Raw genomic sequence first — 21,173 nt, forward strand, 5'->3', positions numbered from 1 at the left:
CACAACCAAAAGCATGGTAACACAGTAAAAAAATTTTCATACGTGAATTTCAGATGTTCCAGGGCCAGTACGTAACTTGGAAGTGACGGAAACATTTGATGGTGAAGTAAGCCTCAGCTGGGAAGAGCCATTAACTGATGGTGGAAGCAAAATCATAGGTTATGTTGTTGAAAGACGGGACATCAAAAGGAAGACGTGGGTTTTGGCCACGGATCGTGCGGACAGTTGTGAGTTTACTGTCACTGGACTACAAAAAGGTGGAGTTGAGTACCTGTTCCGGGTCAGTGCAAGGAACAGAGTTGGCACTGGTGAACCAGTAGAAACTGACAATCCTGTGGAAGCAAGGAGTAAATATGGTAAGAAGTTTTTAAGTAAATTGCAAACGAGCTTATCTTTGCTTTTATCCCTGATTTAACCTAAAGCCATGTTTTCTTCTTAGATGTTCCCGGCCCTCCTTTGAACGTAGCCATCACTGATATAAATAGATTTGGGGTCTCACTGACATGGGAGCCACCAGAGTATGATGGAGGAGCTGTGATTACAAACTACGTTATTGAATTAAGAGATAAGACTTCTATCAGATGGGACACTGCTATGACAGTGAGAGCTGAAGACCTGTCTGCAACTGTCACCGATGTGGTGGAAGGACAGGAGTACAGTTTCCGGGTCAGAGCCCAAAATCGAATTGGAGTTGGGAAACCAAGTGCAGCCACACCCTTTGTCAAAGTTGCTGATCCAATTGGTAAGCCCATCAAAAAAAGGAAATAATTACTCCATGAAATCTAGAAATTAGGCCTATTAATTAAAATAAAGTTAATGAGAAGGTAGGACATCAGAAAGACATGAACAAAATCACAGAAATCTAGACTGTGCCTACTTAATTCAGTAAATTCAATAAACCTGATAATAGGGATAATGGGGATAATAGAAATGATTATACATTATCTTAATAAATTGTCACTGAATTAAATGGTGTGCTCCAACTCTTTCTTCCATTCCAGAGAGACCAAGTCCTCCTGTGAACCTAAATTCCTCAGATCAGACTCAGTCGTCAGTTCAACTTACATGGGAGCCTCCTCTGAAAGATGGAGGAAGCCCAATATTGGGTTATATAATTGAGCGATGTGAAGAAGGAAAAGATAATTGGATTCGTTGCAATAAGAGACTTGTCCCTGAACTGACTTACAAGGTAGGGAATTTGCATCTGTAAAAACATTTGGTGTATGATCATGGACTTAAATGCACATGTTTTTACAACTGCTGATTCATTACTTCAGGTTACTGGATTACAAAAAGGAGATAAATATTTATACCGAGTGTCTGCAGAAAATGAAGCTGGTGTTTCAGATCCATCTGAAATTCTTGGTCCTCTTACTGCTGATGATGCATTTGGTAAGTGGATATTCTGTTTTTAGATTTGGGAATAGCATGTAGCTACTTCAGGGTACCAGGGCCTTAAATATAGTACTAGAAACTCATTAATTTTTCTTCTTGGTAGTTGAACCAACAATGGATTTAAGTGCATTCAAAGATGGTCTGGAAGTTATTATCCCGCATCCTATCACGATCCTGGTTCCAAGTACAGGCTATCCAAGGCCAAGTGCAACCTGGTCTTTTGGAGATAAAGTACTAGAAGCAGGGGACCGTGTGAAAATTAAAACCTTATCTGCCTATGCTGAACTTGTCATTTCTCCAAGTGAACGTCCAGACAAGGGCATTTATACACTGAAATTAGAAAATCGTGTGAAAGCAATTTCTGGGGAAATTGATGTCAATGTAATTGGTAAGTACCTAAACTTTTGTTATATAAGGTGACTTGACAGTATTAACACATACTGGTTCAAGCTATTACCTATATTGATTTCTGACTACATTTTCTCAGCTCGCCCAAGTGCTCCCAAAGAGCTGAAATTTAGTGACATAACCAGAGACTCGGTACATTTGACTTGGGAACCACCAGATGATGATGGAGGAAGTCCACTAACAGGATATGTTGTTGAAAAGCGAGAAGTCAGCCGGAAAACATGGACTAAAGTGAGTTTTGAGCAGCAATGAGCCATCTCCAGAAAAAAGAGTTGGGGAAAGCCCAGCATGCTGGGATGCCATGAAAAGTTTATATGGTTTCCCTTTGCCTTGCTAAAAATGAACCACAAATACAAAAAAAAAAAAAAAAAAATGAACCACAAACTTAATGAGGTAGTTCAACCAAGGTTTGGTATAATTGCCTTATTTTATGCCTTACCAAATTTTCTACTAAGTTCATGAAAAAATAAAACTTAACCTTTTCATTTCATACCTGATAAGTACCCAATATGGCCTATTAAGCTATAAGCCATTCTAAGGACACTAAGCACATGACTCCCTGGTGGTCAGACTTCTCATGCTACTAGATTATCCTAATTGGCCCAATCTACCCTTTTTTTTCCTCCTCAGTTTGTTACTATTACTTACTCAATACTCAGTATTGTTTTTTACCTTGATTTAAAACCATATTTCTAGGGGCACCTACGTGGCTCAGTCAGTTAAGCAATCTGTCTTCAGCTCAGGTCATGATCCCAGGGCACTGGGATCAAGCCCAGCATTGTTGGGGAGGGGGGTGGCCCCTGCTCAGCAGGAAGTCTGCTTTTCCCTTTCCCTCTGCCCCTGCCCCTGCTCATTCTCTCACAAGCATTCTCTAATTAAAAAATTTAAAAAAAAAATCTTTAAAATCATGTTTCCAGTAACCAAGCTAGTGGAAAGAATCAATACCTTTTTGCCATCAATATCTTTTTGCCACCTTTTTTTAAAATTTATTTTTTATTTATTTTCAGCATAACAGTATTCATTATTTTTGCACCACACCCAGTGCTCCATGCAATCCGTGCCCTCCATAATGCCCACAACCTGGTACCCCAACCTCCCACCACCCTGCCACTTCAAACCCCTCAGATTGTTTTTCAGACAATCTGAGGGGTTTTTGCCACCTTTTTAAAATTACTTTTTCAGTGTTCCAAAATTCATTGTTTATGCCCCACACCCAGTGCTCCGTGCAATTTGTGCCCTCCATACACTAGGAGAGTTTCACCTTAATATCCTAGGTTTAAAATGTTATGTGTCTTCTCTGCAGCTTTTTCCTTAGTATGAAATAATCCTTACCATTCAAAAACAATTTCTATTTGTATCCCTGTTCATGATAAAAAGCTTTTGACTCAGGCAAAGGGTTTTTGGGAGACAAGTAACTGTATTTCTTCGTCCCAGGTTACAGACTCCGTGACTGACCTAGAATTCACAGTTCCAGATCTTGTTCAAGGAAAAGAGTATTTATTTAAAGTCTGTGCTCGTAACAAATGTGGCCCTGGAGAACCTGCATATGTTGATGAACCTGTAAATATGTCAGTTCCTGCAAGTGAGTACATTCTTGGCAATGTATTGTCTAGCCTCTTATTACCATTTTTGCTTTTAGACCTGGATTCAAAGTTATGGGGAGTGGGGAATGGCACGGGTTGGTAACATGAAGATTTCATAGATGACCTAGCTAAGACTGAATCTCATTAAAATGTTTATAGCGGTACCTGACCCACCAGAGAATGTTAAATGGAGAGACCGAACAGCCAACAGCATCTTCCTAACATGGGATCCACCTAAACATGATGGTGGCTCACGCATCACAGGCTACATAGTTGAAAAATGTCCACGTGGCTCAGATCGATGGGTTGCCTGTGGAGAACCAGTTGCAGAAACAAAGTAGGTTTTCATAATTATTTTTATTTTTATGTTTTATATATTTATTTTATATTTATATTTAATATCTATATATGTTTTTAACTATAATTACGGCACACGAGTAAATGTTTCATCTTACTCACTAAAATGAGTGCTTTTCTTTTAGAAAATCTGTTACTTTTTTTCACTCAGAATTCCCCTGGTGTGCCTGTCCAATTTTAAAAAGTGCTGCTGAACTTATCCCTTCTCCAAGGTTTTCATTACTTGCAATACTGAAGCAACCTAGAATTAATTTAAGGAGTAGTATTTTGTCAAGAGTAGGTATACATTTTAGAAAGATTATGAATACTACAGATTATGTGCATTATCGTAAAATATCCTGTTTTGTTTTCTGATAGAATGGAAGTGACTGGTCTTGAAGAAGGCAAATGGTATGCATACCGTGTGAAGGCCTTAAACCGGCAAGGTCCTAGCAAACCAAGCAAACCCACAGATGAAATCCAGGCGGTGGATACACAGGGTATGTATGTTGGGGTTTGTGTTATTAACCAGGCCTCTGCCTTTAATTGTTTGATCTTGCTAACATTGTAAAAAATCGTTTCCCATTTTAGAGGCTCCAGAAATTTTCCTTGATGTGAAGCTGCTCGCTGGTCTCACCGTAAAAGCAGGAACGAAGATCGAACTTCCTGCCACTGTAACTGGAAAACCGGAACCTCAAATAACTTGGACGAAGGCCGATATGCTTCTGAAGCAGGACAAAAGAATCAGCATTGAAAACGTTCCTAAGAAATCCACAGTGACTATCTTGGATAGTAAGAGAAGTGACACCGGCACATACATCATCGAGGCTGTGAATGTCTGTGGTCGGGCCACTGCGGTGGTCGAAGTGAACGTCTTGGGTGAGTGAGGCTGTCATTTCAAAAATGGGCAAAATCATTGCAGTTACTCCTTAAAAACAAACGGATTTTTTATAAAAATGCTTTTTTTCCTGAGTGTGTAATCTCCTCCACAGACAAACCTGGACCACCAGCTGCTTTTGACATCACAGATGTGACCAACGAATCATGCCTTCTAACATGGAACCCACCACGTGATGATGGTGGATCTAAAATCACAAACTATGTTGTGGAGAGAAGAGCGACCGACAGCGAAGTGTGGCACAAGCTTTCATCAACTGTCAAGGATACAAACTACAAGGCAACCAAATTAACACCTAACAAAGAATACATCTTCAGAGTTGCTGCAGAAAACATGTACGGTGTTGGTGAACCAGTTCAGGCCTCTCCAATAATAGCTAAATTTCAGTTTGGTAAGTTTCTCATTAATCTGTTGACCAAAATTGTTAAAAAAAAGAAAGATTCTTGTGTCAAACTTAGATTTAAGTGTCATTTTTATATATAGGACATGTAACACTTATATCCTTGTTCTGCCTATAGATCCACCTGGACCTCCAACTCGCCTTGAACCTTCTGATATCACTAAAGATGCAGTTACTCTCACATGGTGTGAGCCAGACGATGATGGTGGCAGCCCAATCACTGGATACTGGGTTGAAAGATTAGATCCTGATTCCGATAAATGGGTCAGATGCAATAAGATGCCAGTAAAGGACACAACATTTAGGTATGTCCAGTATCTCCATCAAGATGTTAAGATAGCAGTATATACAATTTTTCATTCTTTAGCATTCCTTTTGATTATACCTTCTTACACATTACCATAAAATTTTAAATTATTTTTATATTTATTTTTTATATTTAATTTTATTTAATTTTTACATTTATATTACCACATAATTTCAAAAATGATGTAAATTCCATTCCAGGACACATTTCTTCATTTCTTTACTGCCTTTCTGTAAGTTGCAAAGTGGTCTTCTAGTATATTATGAGGAGCACTATTACAGATGCTATAATTACACTGGTACATTTGACCAAATATGAGTTTATAATGAAATATTTTCAGTTAAATTTCAATATCAGTCATTTACAATTAAAATAAATTAGCCCTGTCAGAGTAAAATACACAGAGGCTTCTGCTGATCATGGTATCCAATTCATCCTTTGTCTCTAATTCAGAGTGAAAGGTCTCACAAATAAGAAAAAATACAGATTCCGTGTTTTGGCTGAGAATCTTGCTGGACCTGGAAAACCAAGTAGATCAACGGAACCAATCTTAATAAAGGATCCAATAGGTATTATTTACATATCCTTCTGTGGTTATTTTGAAGCTCCTATTAATTTCTTTTTTGACAAACTTAAATAATGGTTTCCTTTCATTGGTTTGCAGATCCTCCATGGCCTCCTGGAAAACCAACTGTGAAAGATGTAGGCAAAACATCATTGATGTTGAACTGGACAAAGCCAGAACATGATGGAGGGGCAAAGATTGAGTCTTATGTCATTGAAATGCTAAAGACCGGAACAGATGACTGGGTCCGAGTGGCTGAAGGTGTTCCCACCACTCAGCATTTGCTCACCGGTCTCATGGAAGGACAGGAATACTCATTCCGAGTTAGAGCTGTGAACAAGGCCGGGGAAAGTGAGCCCAGTGAACCCAGTGACCCTGTGCTTTGCAGGGAAAAACTATGTAAGTCACTCTTGATGTTTAAGGTATATAAATTCTTCTAAAGTATATCTGAGGACTACAGTATGAGAAAAATGAAAAACTTGTTACTAGATTCATTGAAGACTGAATATTGGACAATTCAAAAATTGAATTCTCTTTTTCTTCTTCAGATCCTCCATCACCACCTCGCTGGCTTGAAGTTATTAATATCACAAAAAATACAGCAGACCTTAAGTGGACAGTTCCTGAGAAAGATGGAGGGTCCCCCATCACAAACTACATTGTGGAAAAGAGAGACGTGAGGCGAAAAGGCTGGCAAACGGTGGACACTACTGTCAAGGACACGAAGTGCACAGTAACCCCACTGACAGAGGGCTCTTTATACGTGTTCCGGGTTGCTGCAGAAAATGCCATAGGACAAAGTGACTACTGTGAAATTGAGGACTCTGTCCTGGCCAAAGACACCTTTAGTATGTTCTCTAGCTTCATCTTTGTGATACCATTTGTAGTAGATTACAACTTCCCCTCTGGTTTTTCTAACCACTGAATATTTTGCTTCTAGCCACCCCTGGTCCACCATACGCTCTGGCAGTGGTTGATGTAACCAAGCGACATGTTGACTTGAAGTGGGAACCACCGAAAAATGATGGTGGACGACCAATACAGAGGTAGAATTTTAATTAATTCACAAAGAAAATCTGTACTCAGCTGAACATTCTTAACTTTGTTTTCCCTATTAATGCTAATAAAATGCTTTATTTCAATAGATACATCATTGAGAAGAAAGAAAAGTTAGGCACCCGTTGGGTGAAAGCTGGAAAGACCTCAGGACCTGACTGTAACTTCAGAGTAACTGATGTCATTGAAGGAACAGAGGTCCAGTTTCAGGTTCGGGCAGAAAATGAAGCTGGAGTTGGTCACCCAAGTGAACCCACAGAAATCCTGGCAATTGAAGATCCAACAAGTAAGTAGTATCAGTTATGTGAAGGATATTGTCTACAGCTTGATGATGAGATCACGGATGTGAATCGTTCACTCTTTTTTCAGGTCCTCCTTCACCTCCTCTTGACTTGCATGTGACTGATGCTGGGCGAAAGCACATTGCTATTGCCTGGAAGCCTCCAGAGAAAAATGGTGGAAGTCCTATTATAGGATACCATGTTGAAATGTGCCCAGTAGGCACTGAGAAATGGATGCGAGTTAATTCTCGCCCAATAAAAGACTTGAAGTTCAAAGTTGAAGAAGGTGTTGTTCCTGACAAGGAGTACGTTCTGAGAGTGAGAGCTGTCAATGCTGTTGGTGTCAGTGAGCCATCTGAGATCTCTGAAAACGTAGTTGCCAAAGACCCAGACTGTAAGAACACAGTTTCTTTTATAATTAATAAAACAGGCTTTGCTTACACATTGCACTTTGATGTACCTTTTTTCCCTCTTTTCAATATCTCACAGGCAAGCCAACAATTGATATGGAGACACATGACATTGTTGTCATTGAAGGTGAAAAGTTACGCATTCCTGTTCCCTTCCGAGCTGTCCCAGTTCCAACTGTTAGTTGGCATAAAGATGGTAAAGAAGTCAAAGCAAGTAACAGATTAACAATGAAGAATGATCACATCTCTGCACACCTTGAAGTTCCCAAGAGTGTCCATGCAGATGCTGGAGTTTATACCATTACGCTGGAGAACAAGCTTGGCTCAGCAACTGGCTCAATCAATGTCAAAGTCATAGGTAATCATTCTTTGATGAAATATGAGATACTCTTCTTCACATGTTAGGAAAATTAATTAACTTCACAGTGTTAGTATAAAGGGTTTCATGGGTTAGCTATTTATAAACTAAGTGTCCTTCCAGATTATTTCTTCCTATACGAGAAGCAAAGCAATTATAGACGTGAAATTTCCAGTTAAAAATCTGATTAAACTAATTCACTTCTGTTGTAATTACTGGCATGTGAAGTACTAAATAAAAGAGTACAACCCCCAAAAGTTTTAATTGCCAATGCTCATTCATAATTGTATTTATATTTTTCCATAGTGTTTTCACCAGGATCAGTAACATTTTCTATCTTGTCCCATGCAGATGGTATTTAGAAATTTATGTGTGGAGAAATTTGTGTGTGGAGAGTCTTTGTTAGCCCTTCTGAGTCTTTGTTTGGAATAAAGACTCAGGAGGGCTACTGACATTTAGTAATTGGGGGCCAAGGATGCTAAATGGCCTGCAATGTATGGGGGAATACTCCAGCACATCAAAGGTTATCCCACCCAAAATGTGACTAGTCACATTTAGAAAAAGTGTACTATAACATGCTGACTATTCGTCTTACAATAATAAGTGTCATTTTATTTCTAACAGGCCTACCTGGACCGTGCAAAGATATTAAAGCAAGTGACGTGACCAAGAGTTCTTGTAAATTAACCTGGGAACCTCCAGAATATGATGGTGGAAGCCCAATCCTCCATTATGTCCTGGAACGCAGAGAGGCTGGGAGGAGGACATATATACCAGTCATGTCTGGTGAGAACAAACTGTCTTGGACCGTAAAAGATCTGATACCAAATGGTGAATACTTCTTCCGTGTTAAAGCTGTCAACAAGATTGGTGGAGGCGAATATATTGAACTGAAAAACCCAGTCATTGCTCAAGATCCAAAGCGTAAGTTTGGGCATGGTTGGAATATAGCTAGGAATTAATATGCAATTTTTTAATTTTAAAAAGTGGGTTTATATTATACATGTACATATTAACAGGTTTTTTCTTATTCTTCAGAGCCTCCTGATCCACCTGTGGATGTTGAGGTTCATAATCCTACAGCTAAGGCAATGACCATTACGTGGAAGCCACCTTTGTACGATGGAGGAAGCAAAATCATGGGTTACATCATAGAAAAGATTGCTAAGGGTGAAGACAAATGGAAGAGATGCAATGAACACCTGGTACCAGTCCTGACCTACACAGCAAAAGGACTTGAAGAGGGAAAGGAATACCAATTCCGAGTGCGAGCAGAAAATGCTGCTGGCATTAGTGAACCTTCTCGGGCCACTCCTCCAACGAAAGCTGTAGATCCTATTGGTAAGTTTCATTTAATGGGGTGGCCACTGTCCCATTGTATAGTAAAAAAGAATAATGTCTTGTCAGATGTTTTGATCAGAACTGAAAGCAATTGCTGTCTTTAATCCTTACAGATGCCCCGAAGGTCATTTTGAGAACCAGCCTTGAGGTGAAACGAGGTGATGAAATAGCCCTCGATGCAACCATCTCTGGGTCTCCTTACCCAGCTATTACATGGCTAAAGGATGAAAAAGTCATTACACCGGAAGAAATAAAGAAGCGAGCAGCACCCACAATTAGGAGGAAGAAGGGTGAAGTTCAAGAAGAAGAACCATTTGTCCTCCCTCTGACAGAACGTTTGAGTATCGACAACAGTAAAAAAGGAGAGTCTCAGCTACGTGTCCGAGATTCTCTCCGACCTGACCACGGCGTGTATATGATCAAAGCTGAAAATGACCATGGCACTGCCAAAGCTCCCTGTACTGTCTGTGTGCTAGGTGAGTAGGCAAAACAACACTTCTCAATAAAAGGAAGTCTAGGGAAGAGTTTTAGTAAGATATAAAAAGGGGGTTTGGGCCAGGGGGTAGGGGTATCAAAGAAGTAGGAAATAGCTTCAGCAAGCTATCCTCTGACCCATTTTTCCTCCTGGCTATGTAAACGAAATCACCCAAGCTTGTTGTTTATTAGCTAGTGTGGTTTGAAGACTGGTGTAGAAAAACACAGAAGTTTGTGTTAAAGGGGCATGCTGACATGGACGTTTTTCATAACCACCGCTTCTACACAAATTTTTAATCATTGTTGTCTTTTGAAACATTAGATACACCAGGACCACCAATCAACTTTGTATTTGAAGATATTAGAAAGAACTCTGTCCTCTGCAAATGGGAACCACCCCTTGATGATGGTGGCAGTGAAATTATAAACTACACTTTGGAAAAGAAAGACAAGACAAAACCTGACTCAGAGTGGATTACTGTCACTGCAACACTTAGACACTGCAAATATTCAGTGACAAAACTAATTGAAGGAAAAGAGTACCTCTTTCGTGTAAGAGCTGAAAACAGGTTTGGGCCTGGACCACCATGTGTTTCCAAACCACTTACAGCCAAAGATCCATTTGGTAAGGTTCTTTTAGCATCTACACTTTGCCTTTTTATCATATGCATGGGTATATACATTACCATAGCTTTTAAACTTGAATTTTTATGATACTAGGGAATTAATATGCAATTTTTTTTTTTATCAGAACCGCCCGATGCACCCGACAAGCCCATTGTAGAAGATGTTACCAAAAACAGTATGCTCGTGAAATGGAATGAACCAAAAGATAATGGAAGTCCCATCTTGGGTTATTGGCTTGAAAAACGAGAGGTTAATAGTACACACTGGTCTCGTGTCAACAGAAGCCTTCTGAATTCTTTGAAAACCAATGTAGAAGGCCTATTAGAAGGACTCACTTATGTCTTCAGAGTATGTGCCGAAAATGCAGCTGGCCCCGGAAAGTTCAGTCCCCCTTCAGATCCCAAAACAGCACATGATCCAATCTGTAAGTAATTTCTCATGAAGAGAGTGGGGTACAACATGGTGACTATAATTAAGTCACTTAATTAAGTACTATATTATATGTTTGAAAGTGAAGAGAGTAGATCTTGCATGTTAACACTAAAAAAAAGAAAAATGATAATTGTGTAAGGGGATGAAGGTGTAAACCAACACTGTGGTAATCATCTTGCAACATACGTATCAGATTATCATGTTGTATACCTTAAACTTACCAAAAAAGTGGGGGATGCCTGGGTGGCTCAGTTGGTTAAGCAACTGCCTTCAGCTCAGGTCATGATCCCAGGGTCCTGGAATTGCCTCTCCCTCTCCCTGCTACTCCGCCTGCTTGTGCTCGCTCTCTGTCAAATAAATAAAATTAAAATTTAAAAAAATTAAAGAAACTTATCCTCCCCAAAAAACAAGCAAAATATTAACAATGACTACAGACACATGCTAAGGTCACAAAGTAAAATTTTATTTATTTTTTTTTTTTTTTTAAGATTTTATTTATTTATTTGTCAGAGAGAAAGGGAGAGAGAGCGAGCACAGGCAGACAGAATGGCAGGCAGAGGCAGAGGGAGAAGCAGGCTCCCTGCCGAGCAAGGAGCCCGATGTGGGACTCGATCCCAGGACGCTGGGATCATGACCTGAGTCGAAGGCAGCCGCTCAACCAAATGAGCCACCCAGGCGTCCCACAAAGTAAAATTTTAAACATCTATAAATATAACTTAAAAATTTCACAAAGCAGTACTTACCCATACTACCTGCAATGCATTCTGGAAAAAAGTGGATAGAGTAAGTTATTGTGCATTTTAAAAGCTTCAGTGAGTTCTGATTTGTGTAACTGCATTCATTTCCAGCTCCACCTGGGCCACCTGTCCCAAAAGTCACAGACACAAGCTCTACAACTATTGATCTAGAATGGGAACCCCCAGCTTTCAATGGTGGGGGGGAAATTATTGGCTACTTTGTCGATAAGCAGCTGGTTGGCACAAATGAATGGTCACGCTGCACAGAGAAGATGATCAAGAATCGTCAGTACACCGTCAAAGAAATCCGAGAGGGTGCCGATTATAAACTTCGAGTGAGTGCTGTCAACGCTGCAGGTGAAGGACCACCAGGAGAGACAGGACCTGTTACTGTGGCTGAACCACAAGGTAACCTAAGAGTTCCCTAGATAAGATTATGGATATTTTCCTAGTAGGAGACTTTTCCCCTATCTTTCTTGGGCTAACGTATTACTGTTCTCTTTAAAACAGAGCCTCCAACTGTGGAACTAGATGTTTCTGTCAAAGCTGGGATACAAATAATGGCTGGGAAGACACTCAGAATTCCAGCTGTGGTGACTGGGCGTCCGGTGCCTACCAGAGTATGGACCATAGAAGAAGGGGAGCTAGATAAAGACCGCGTTGTAATAGAGAACGTTGGAACCAAATCTGAGCTAATTATCAAGAATGCATTGAGAAAAGACCATGGCAGATATGTGATTACAGCTACTAATAGCTGTGGTTCCAAATTTGCAGCAGCCAGGGTAGAAGTTTTTGGTAAGGAATGTTACGTGGATTTTCAGAGGGTTTTCCCAAGTAACACAATTTATCGCATTGATTTTTTATGTTTGCCTGTTTGTTTGTTAATTTTATTTTACAGATGTTCCTGGACCAGTTCTTGACTTAAAACCTGTTGTTACAAATAGAAAGATGTGTTTACTTAACTGGTCTGATCCAGCAGATGATGGAGGAAGTGAAATCACAGGATTCATTATTGAAAGAAAAGATGCTAAGATGCATACCTGGAGACAACCAATTGAGACTGAGAGATCTAAATGTGACATCACAGGTCTCATTGAGGGCCAAGAATATATGTTCCGTGTGATTGCCAAGAACAAGTTTGGCTGCGGCCCTCCTGTTGAAATAGGACCAATTCTTGCAGTGGATCCACTGGGTAAAGGAGGTTTTCGTTGTGTTTTCTTTGTGTTTGCTTCTAGTTATGTCATTTAGCTATTGAGCCTTATGGCTTTGAACTCCCCAACAGTCCCATGATCTATACCTAGAGAGTGATAAGAAAGGTAAATCAAGTAACTATTAGCAACTTTAAGAATACCGTTTTTGCTATGATTTCAATGTCATTTTTGGCTCACTGTAATTTTTGCACAATCCATGCACAGTTTTGTGTACTGAAAAATCTGAATCTAGTGAAGCTTAGCAATAACCTAAAAATAGTTAGAAATTCTACATCTCTGCAATAGAACGCCCTGGAATAATTCATTTAATACTTCCGTAGTTAAAGGGAATTCACTATTTTTAAAAGAGTACGGGATAGACAACAGCCTTAGAATAAATGCCTTAGTCTTCCTTTAGTCCTCAGGTAGTCTCCACACTGGAAGGATATGGAGACCCAGAATCAGAAAAAGCCACCAGAGAATAGAAATCTAACCAAAGGAAATATCCTTAAACAATATGAACAAATGTGAAATCCTAAAATCGCACACACTTGGAAATGCATCCTGACATCCCAACCAAGAAAGCAAAATTTGTGAGGATGACCCATTCCCCAAGAAACAGAGGCTTTATTCCTCCTCCACCACCACCACCCTACCAACCAAAAAAGGAAAATTATAAACTCACTGTGACAGCTCATTTCAGATACATCCACTGTATGTCAAGTTTTACCAGAGGTATCAGGACAGAGCTGAGCTTCTACCACAAAGCTCAGCTTCTGGTTGTAGTAACAGTCAACAAAAGGGATCAGGTCTAGTTTTAGCATTCACACTTATTCTTTGTTGTGTCCTTTGGGTGCAAAACTACAGCAGCATTACATAAATTCTCTTTCCATTCCATTTTAAACCCACACTTAGAAGAACTTGGTTCAAAGTTCAGTAGACATATCTACTGTCTATTAATAAAGAAAACACTTTGATCTCAGCTGGTCATCCAAAGCAAAACTTCACAGACATTCTCTTTTACTTCATTAGGATTAGAAGCTTTCCCAGTGACTGAGCTATAAAAGATCTAAAATGGTAAAAATAGCAAAGGCGTACATATCTTTTATTTCTAATCAAGAATTTTGACTGTAAACCTCACTAAGAGAAAGTCTGCCTATTATGAATGCCTATCATTCTGGTAACTGATGTGTTTTCAGAAGGATTTTAAAGATGGATGTTAAGGTTATGCCAGACAGAAACCTATTTTTCACATAATTAATTTGAAGTGAAGTATTGTCTCTTACATGAATATTTATTTGATGCTTGTCATTTCAACTTGCCTCTGGTTAAAGGTCCTCCAACGGCTCCTGAGAGGCTCACATACACAGAAAGGACAAAGTCCACTATCACCCTTGACTGGAAGGAGCCCCGCAGCGATGGTGGCAGCCCCATCCAGGGCTATATCATTGAAAAACGGCGTCATGACAAACCCAACTTTGAAAGAGTTAACAAGCGACTCTGCCCAACCACATCTTTTCCGGTTGAAGATCTTGATGAACACCAAATGTATGAATTCCGCGTCAGAGCTGTCAACGCAATTGGGGAAAGTGAACCATCCCTGCCTCTTAATGTGGTCATACAAGATGATGAAGGTGTGGAATCTGAGCCTCATTTTAGTGCACTTTCTGGTGCTGCCTTCATCTCATAGAGTGAGCAAACATTTTTATGACTTTTCTTTTCTTTCCCTTCTCTTCGCAGTGCCTCCCACCATTAAGTTGCGCCTGTCTGTTCGAGGAGACACTATCAAAGTTAAGGCAGGAGAGCCTGTTAACATCCCCGCAGATGTGACAGGCCTTCCGATGCCTAAGATTGAGTGGTCTAAGAATGAAACCGTGATTGAAAAACCCACTGATGCACTTAAGATAACCAAGGAAGAAGTATCCCGAAGTGAGGCAAAGACCGAGGTTATCATTCCCAAAGCAGTCCGGGAAGACAAAGGCACTTACACCATTACTGCTTCCAATCGCCTGGGCTCCGTGTTCCGAAATGTTCATGTGGAAGTATATGGTAAGGGACCTGCATCCTTAACTCAAAATGAAGTCCAATGTCTCTTTAAGAATTGTATTCTTAATGTTCATGTGGAAGTACATGGTAAGGGACCTGCTTCCTTAACTCAAAATGAAGTCCAATGTCTCTTTAAGAATTGTATTCTCATTCTCCTCTCTTGGTTCCTTTCCAGATCGTCCATCACCACCAAGAAATCTTGCTGTAACTGACATTAAAGCTGAATCCTGCTACTTGACCTGGGATGCCCCTCTAGACAATGGTGGCAGTGAAATCACCCATTATATCATAGACAAACGTGATGCAAGCAGGAAGAAGAGTGAATGGGAAGAAGTCACCAACACTGCTGTGGAGAGGAAATATGGGGTAAACTGTTGTAAATGTTTTTTTATATACAGTAAAAGGACATGGCACTGAATTAACACCATTCTGGCATAATCTTGGAATTTAATGATTAAACTCAAAACTGCACATAAAAAGATCTATCACAGTTTTTAGCACCCTAAACATAAGGCCACTTAAAAGTACTATTTGGGGGTACCTGGGTGGCTCAGTTGGTTAAGTGACTGCCTTTGGCTCAGGTCATGACCCTGGAGTCCTGAGATGGAGTCCCACATCAGGCTCCCTGCTCGGCAGAGAGTCTGCTTCTCCCTTTGACCTCTCTCCTCTCATGCTCTCTCTTTCTCATTTTCTCTCTCCCAAATAAATAAATAAAATCTTAAAAAAAAAAAAAAAGTACTATTTGGTAGGGTTCCTGGGTGGCTCAGTGGTTAAGCCTCTGCCTTTGGCTCAAGTCATGATCTCAGGGTCCTGGGATCAAGCCCTGCATCGGGCTCTCTGCTCAGCAGGGTGCCTGCTCCCCCCTCTCCCTCTGCCCGCCTTTCTGCCTACTTGTGATCTCTCTCTCTGTTAAATAAATAAATAAAATCTTTAAAAAAAATACTATTTGGTAAACCAATTCTCTCTTATTTGAGAGATCCACTATTAGGTACAATAAATATAAGTATTTGTATTTTTTTAATTTAAATTCAATTATCCAACATATAGTACATCATTAGTTTTTGATGTAGTATTTAATAACTTATTAGCTGCACATGCTTTCTCCACATTTGTGTCTATGTATTTTTAAACTATATATTTACTTGATTTTAATAGATTTCTTTTTTGTAGTCTTACATATGAAAAGAACCTGAATTTTAAAATAAGTGAAGTCAACAAGTCCATTGTTTTTAAGAAATCACTTCATCTGATTTCTAGGTCTGGAAACTTATTCCCAATGGTCAGTACGAGTTCCGAGTTAGGGCAGTGAATAAATATGGAATCAGTGATGACTGCAAATCAGATAAAGTTGTCATTCAAGATCCCTTCCGCCTTCCTGGACCCCCAGGAAAACCAAAAGTCCTGGAGCGCACCAAAGGGTCAATGCTAGTGAGCTGGACTCCTCCTCTGGACAATGGCGGCTCTCCCATTACTGGCTACTGGCTGGAGAAGAGAGAAGAGGGAGGTTCCTATTGGTCACGTGTTAGCAGAGCACCAATAACCAAAGTGGGATTGAAAGGCATAGAATTCAACGTTCCCCGCTTGATTGAGGGTGTTAAATACCAGTTCAGAGCAATGGCAATAAATGCTGCAGGAGTGGGTCCTCCCAGTGAACCATCAGATCCAGCTGTTGCAGGAGATCCCATATGTAAGTATGCTTCTATTTCCGGAGTTTACAAAGAACAAAGCCACCAAATGAATAGTTCTGCTCTTAAATTTCTTGCATTTTTCTATACCCAATTATTTATTAAAGTAAAAACCTCATACTTACATAGAGTATCAGAAGTACATAAATTTGTATATATGTATAGACAGATATACACACTATACACACAGATCTATGTATGTATACATACACACATGTATATACATACATAAAATCATATAGTTTTTAATTGTTGGTTTAAGCCTAGTATTTATGAGGAATCACAGTGATAAAGACCCTGCACTATAAGCTCCCTCTCTGCTCCCATACCCCTATCTCATTTCATACTATGAAAATTATCTCCCTCCCTAAAGAGACCCTCTAGGTAGAGTTGAACAAAAAGCAAAATGTTCATTTTTCAAACATATATATTGTATCTTTAATATAATCTTCAATAATATATACTGTACCTTTATGCAAGATTCTCAAGCACAGTCCATGAGGTGGTAAGAAAAAAAAAAAAATCCTTCCAAAAGATCTATTTAGCAGATCAGTTCAAAGAATAAAATACCATGGTCTTAATGATTCACTGTATTTGCTATATATCTGATTAGATTCTCTGTAGAAAAAAAATTCAGGTACTTGTTAAAAAGATTTAAAATACTCTAAGTTCTATATGGAGCATATATATATAAAATGAAATAGTCATTCATTCATTCATTTAGCAAGCCTGTACTGAACATGTGCTTTGTTCAAGGTAGTGTGCTAGAGAGGAAGAGCGAGGGTTCAAAAGACTTTCTGTAATGGTAAAGCACTGTCAGAAACGTAAAGGACTGTTATGCATCGATCTCGTCCCTAAAGAGCATACAATTAGTTTGTGTTCCAAAGTTTACCAGCTAATGATGAAATCATTTTTTTTACTTTAAACTAAGGTTTTAGTAGAGAATATGACAGAGTCTTTTCAAAGTGATCTTAAAATAGCTTTTCACTAATTGTGTATAAATGCAACATATATCTATCTAGAGATCATGTATCGTCTTTTTAATCGCAGTTAGTTGTTTGCTTATTTTGTTTTCACATTAATGTGAAACGAAAAGAGACTATTTCTTATATTCTCTGCTCTGGAAGGTAATTTATTCTTTCAGAATTCCTACTTTAGTATTTAGTAGATTAAATCTAGCATTCCATTGGCTTCAGAATTTGATACACTCTTCTTCTTCTTAGATCCACCTGGGCCACCTTCTTGCCCAGAGGTCAAAGATAAAACCAAGTCCAGCATCTCACTGGCATGGAAACCTCCAGCCAAAGATGGCGGCAGTCCAATCAAAGGATACATTGTAGAAATGCAAGAAGAAGGCAGCACCGACTGGAAAAAAGTAAACGAGCCAGACAAACTGCTAACCACCTGTGAATGTGTGGTGCCAAATCTGAAAGAACTCCGCAAGTACCGATTCAGAGTGAAAGCTGTCAATGATGCTGGTGAGTCTGAACCAAGTGATACAACTGGAGAGATCCCTGCCACGGATATTCAAGGTACTCGTCCTTTATTGCATTTCTGTGTTCATTTGATGTAGTTATGAAAGTTAATATCCCGAAGATAGGTCACTTACTTCTTTGAAAAAGGTATGCTAAATCCTGTTATATTATTCATGGTATTACAGAGGCCCCAGAAGTTTTTATTGACATTGGAGCACAAGACTGTCTGGTTTGTCAGGCTGGCTCCCAGATTAGGATTCCTGCTGTCATCAAGGGACGCCCGACACCAAAATCATTGTGGGAATTTGACGGAAAGGCGAAGAAGGCAGTGAAGGTAAGAAAAATCTAATTTTCTGTGTTTCCCACTGAATCACTCTAAGGATTATTAACACTACAATGATCTTCTTCTCTAACAGGATGGAGTTCATGATATACCCGAGGATGCACAGGTAAAAAGAAAAATTGAAGTAGTTCAGAACACAGTTGACTGCAGTACCGCTCTTATTTCATCTGATGTGTAACTACTATTCTCTCTGTTTAGCTGGAGACTGCTGAAAACTCCTCAGTAATCATTATTCCAGAATGCACACGATCTCACACAGGCAAATACAGCATCACAGCCAAGAATAAGGCAGGACAGAAGACAGCACATTGCAGAGTCAAAGTCATGGGTAAGAAGGACTTTAAAAGTGACCATAGAATAAGAACAAATTATTTTAAACAAAGTGACATTGTTTATGTGGTGATTTTCATCCAACAGATGTACCAGGACCACCCAAAGATCTGAAAGTCAGTGACATCACAAGAGGTAGTTGCAGACTCTCATGGAAGATGCCAGACGATGACGGAGGAGACAGGATCAAGGGCTATGTTATAGAGAAGAAGACTATTGATGGAAAAGCCTGGACTAAAGTCAATCCAAACTGTGGAAGCACCACATTTGTGGTTCCTGATCTCATCTCTGAACAGCAGTATTTCTTCCGCGTACGTGCAGAAAACCGTTTTGGTATTGGTCCGCCTGTGGAAACCATTCAGAGGACCACAGCCAGAGATCCAATATGTAAGTTTCTTTTTTTCCTAATATGAGATTAAAATAGTTCCTCAAATTTGAAATATATCATTATAAACAATGCTTAATACTTCCTTTACCTATTTTTAAAGATCCTCCTGATCCCCCCATTAAACTCAAGATTGGCCTCATAACAAAGAACACAGTACACCTATCATGGAAACCCCCAAAGAATGATGGGGGCTCCCCTGTCACCCACTATATTGTTGAGTGCCTTGCTTGGGACCCTACTGGGAAAAAGAAAGAAGCTTGGAAACAGTGCAACAAGCGTGATGTGGAAGAACTAGAATTTACTGTTGAAGACCTCATCGAGGGTGGTGAATATGAGTTCAGAGTCAAGGCTGTGAATGCTGCAGGAGTCAGCAAACCTTCAGCCACTGTGGGCCCAGTGACAGTCAAAGACCAGACATGTAAGTCCCTGCATATTAACTGCAAATGTCCTCTCCAGGAACCTCTTGCTAGTAATTTAATATCAGTCCAGAGTAAAAAGAAAAATATCTGTACATCAGGAGGCTGTGTGAGTGGAATGTGAACACGGGCATATTAATCACTCTTTCCATCAACTTCTACTGAATTATCTTATTTCCTTACATATTAAACTTTTTCCTTATTTGAAAGGGATGACATTTGGAATTCCCATACTATAATTTTCTGCATGAGCCTCAAAAGGGGAAGTAAGTAAGCAGTTATTTGCTCAGCAAGTTCTGAACCCCATTTATCTTCCCAATCAAGTTTCTTTTTCTCTAAGAAAAAGATACATCCATTTTAATAGATAAATATAGACAAATATGGTAATAATTCTTCCTCTGTTATTGTTACGATCCCTACTGCTTTGTGTTTGTTCAGTTCTTTCTTCTAAAATTAGGAGGGTTGTAGTCACTACCCTCTTTGCATGTTCTCCTACATTCATGGAAAATGGGAAGTTGCTTTGCCTCCACTAGTAGTTGTATTTCTTAGGGCTTTCTCTCAGAATAAAAACTGTAAGTCCTCTCATAATTCTGCATATTTAAGAAAATATGCATCTATATTAAAGGGAATATCATGAAAGAACTCTAAACCTAGGCTATTGCAATCTTCACTTCTCTCTGCCCTCTTTCAGTATCTACATGCATAATAATGCTCAATAAGGGAGAGGCAAGAGTTGATTACGTAGCCACATGTAGGTCCAATAAAGGATGATGACTACATATACCTGCTCTCCAAACTGGTATAAATTGAAATCAGATCTGATCTTCATATTGGGCTGGGCTAGGAAGCCTGCCTATAGTAGAGACAAATAGCTTTATAGGCACTGCAAACTCTAGTTTCTGTCCCTAGTGACCACATTGTTGTTGTCGTTGTTATTTTAAACAATCTAGGCCCACCATCAATTGAGCTAAAAGAATTCATGGAGGTTGAAGAAGGAACAGATGTTAACATTGTGGCCAAAATTAAAGGTGTGCCATTCCCGACACTGACCTGGTTTAAAGCTCCTCCGAGGAAGCCTGACAGCAAAGAACCTGTTATCTATGACACGCACGTCAACAAACTGGTAGTGGATGACACTTGCACCTTAGTTATTCCACAGTCTCGCAGGAGTGACACTGGCTTATATACCATCACAGCTGTGAATAATCTGGGAACAGCATCAAAGGAGATGAGACTGAATGTTTTGGGTAAAGATAGCACGGCTTTATTAAAACTACATGTTTGTCTGTTCCTATGTATATTATTTGGCTTTTAAACCATTCTTCTAATTTTTTTTTCTCCTTTTTAAAACCATTTTAGGTCGTCCTGGACCTCCAGTGGGACCAATAAAGTTTGAATCTATTTCAGCAGATCAAATGACATTATCTTGGCTTCCACCTTTGGATGATGGAGGGTCTAAGATTACAAACTATGTAATTGAGAAGAGGGAGGCTAACAGGAAGACATGGGTGCGTGTCTCCAGTGAACCTAAAGAGTGCACATACACAATTCCCAAATTGCTAGAAGGCCATGCATATGTATTCCGAATCATGGCCCAGAACAAATTTGGCGTTGGGGAGCCTCTTGACAGTGAACCTGAAACAGCAAGAAACCTCTTCTGTAAGTAGGACATGCTTTACATATAAAGTCACT

The 21,173-nt window shown here is 39.5% G+C and overlaps 1 protein-coding gene across 3 annotated transcripts in view; it reads left to right on the forward strand.

Annotated features, from left to right (window-relative positions):
- Window positions 1-21,173, forward strand: part of TTN (titin) — a 282,606-nt gene that overhangs the window by 189,311 nt on the left and 72,122 nt on the right. For all 3 annotated transcript variants that reach the window (XM_059166916.1, XM_059166913.1, XM_059166914.1), the window contains 39 exons: window positions 54-356; window positions 440-742; window positions 1,002-1,189; window positions 1,278-1,392; window positions 1,499-1,783; window positions 1,883-2,034; window positions 3,238-3,385; window positions 3,546-3,723; window positions 4,101-4,222; window positions 4,314-4,601; window positions 4,715-5,011; window positions 5,139-5,325; window positions 5,781-5,896; window positions 5,992-6,291; window positions 6,441-6,740; window positions 6,833-6,938; window positions 7,038-7,234; window positions 7,318-7,623; window positions 7,719-7,997; window positions 8,622-8,921; window positions 9,036-9,338; window positions 9,452-9,814; window positions 10,135-10,437; window positions 10,564-10,863; window positions 11,720-12,016; window positions 12,119-12,403; window positions 12,507-12,800; window positions 14,133-14,432; window positions 14,539-14,847; window positions 15,020-15,210; window positions 16,102-16,531; window positions 17,753-18,061; window positions 18,190-18,338; window positions 18,421-18,453; window positions 18,546-18,675; window positions 18,765-19,064; window positions 19,166-19,483; window positions 20,432-20,728; window positions 20,841-21,140. In XM_059166916.1, coding sequence (XP_059022899.1) covers window positions 54-356; window positions 440-742; window positions 1,002-1,189; window positions 1,278-1,392; window positions 1,499-1,783; window positions 1,883-2,034; window positions 3,238-3,385; window positions 3,546-3,723; window positions 4,101-4,222; window positions 4,314-4,601; window positions 4,715-5,011; window positions 5,139-5,325; window positions 5,781-5,896; window positions 5,992-6,291; window positions 6,441-6,740; window positions 6,833-6,938; window positions 7,038-7,234; window positions 7,318-7,623; window positions 7,719-7,997; window positions 8,622-8,921; window positions 9,036-9,338; window positions 9,452-9,814; window positions 10,135-10,437; window positions 10,564-10,863; window positions 11,720-12,016; window positions 12,119-12,403; window positions 12,507-12,800; window positions 14,133-14,432; window positions 14,539-14,847; window positions 15,020-15,210; window positions 16,102-16,531; window positions 17,753-18,061; window positions 18,190-18,338; window positions 18,421-18,453; window positions 18,546-18,675; window positions 18,765-19,064; window positions 19,166-19,483; window positions 20,432-20,728; window positions 20,841-21,140 — 9,681 coding nt within the window. The remainder of the gene's footprint in view (window positions 1-53; window positions 357-439; window positions 743-1,001; window positions 1,190-1,277; window positions 1,393-1,498; window positions 1,784-1,882; window positions 2,035-3,237; window positions 3,386-3,545; window positions 3,724-4,100; window positions 4,223-4,313; window positions 4,602-4,714; window positions 5,012-5,138; window positions 5,326-5,780; window positions 5,897-5,991; window positions 6,292-6,440; window positions 6,741-6,832; window positions 6,939-7,037; window positions 7,235-7,317; window positions 7,624-7,718; window positions 7,998-8,621; window positions 8,922-9,035; window positions 9,339-9,451; window positions 9,815-10,134; window positions 10,438-10,563; window positions 10,864-11,719; window positions 12,017-12,118; window positions 12,404-12,506; window positions 12,801-14,132; window positions 14,433-14,538; window positions 14,848-15,019; window positions 15,211-16,101; window positions 16,532-17,752; window positions 18,062-18,189; window positions 18,339-18,420; window positions 18,454-18,545; window positions 18,676-18,764; window positions 19,065-19,165; window positions 19,484-20,431; window positions 20,729-20,840; window positions 21,141-21,173) is intronic.

This window comes from Mustela lutreola, chromosome 3, assembly GCF_030435805.1.
Source record: "Mustela lutreola isolate mMusLut2 chromosome 3, mMusLut2.pri, whole genome shotgun sequence".
In the NCBI taxonomy this organism is placed as follows: Eukaryota; Metazoa; Chordata; class Mammalia; order Carnivora; family Mustelidae; genus Mustela; species Mustela lutreola.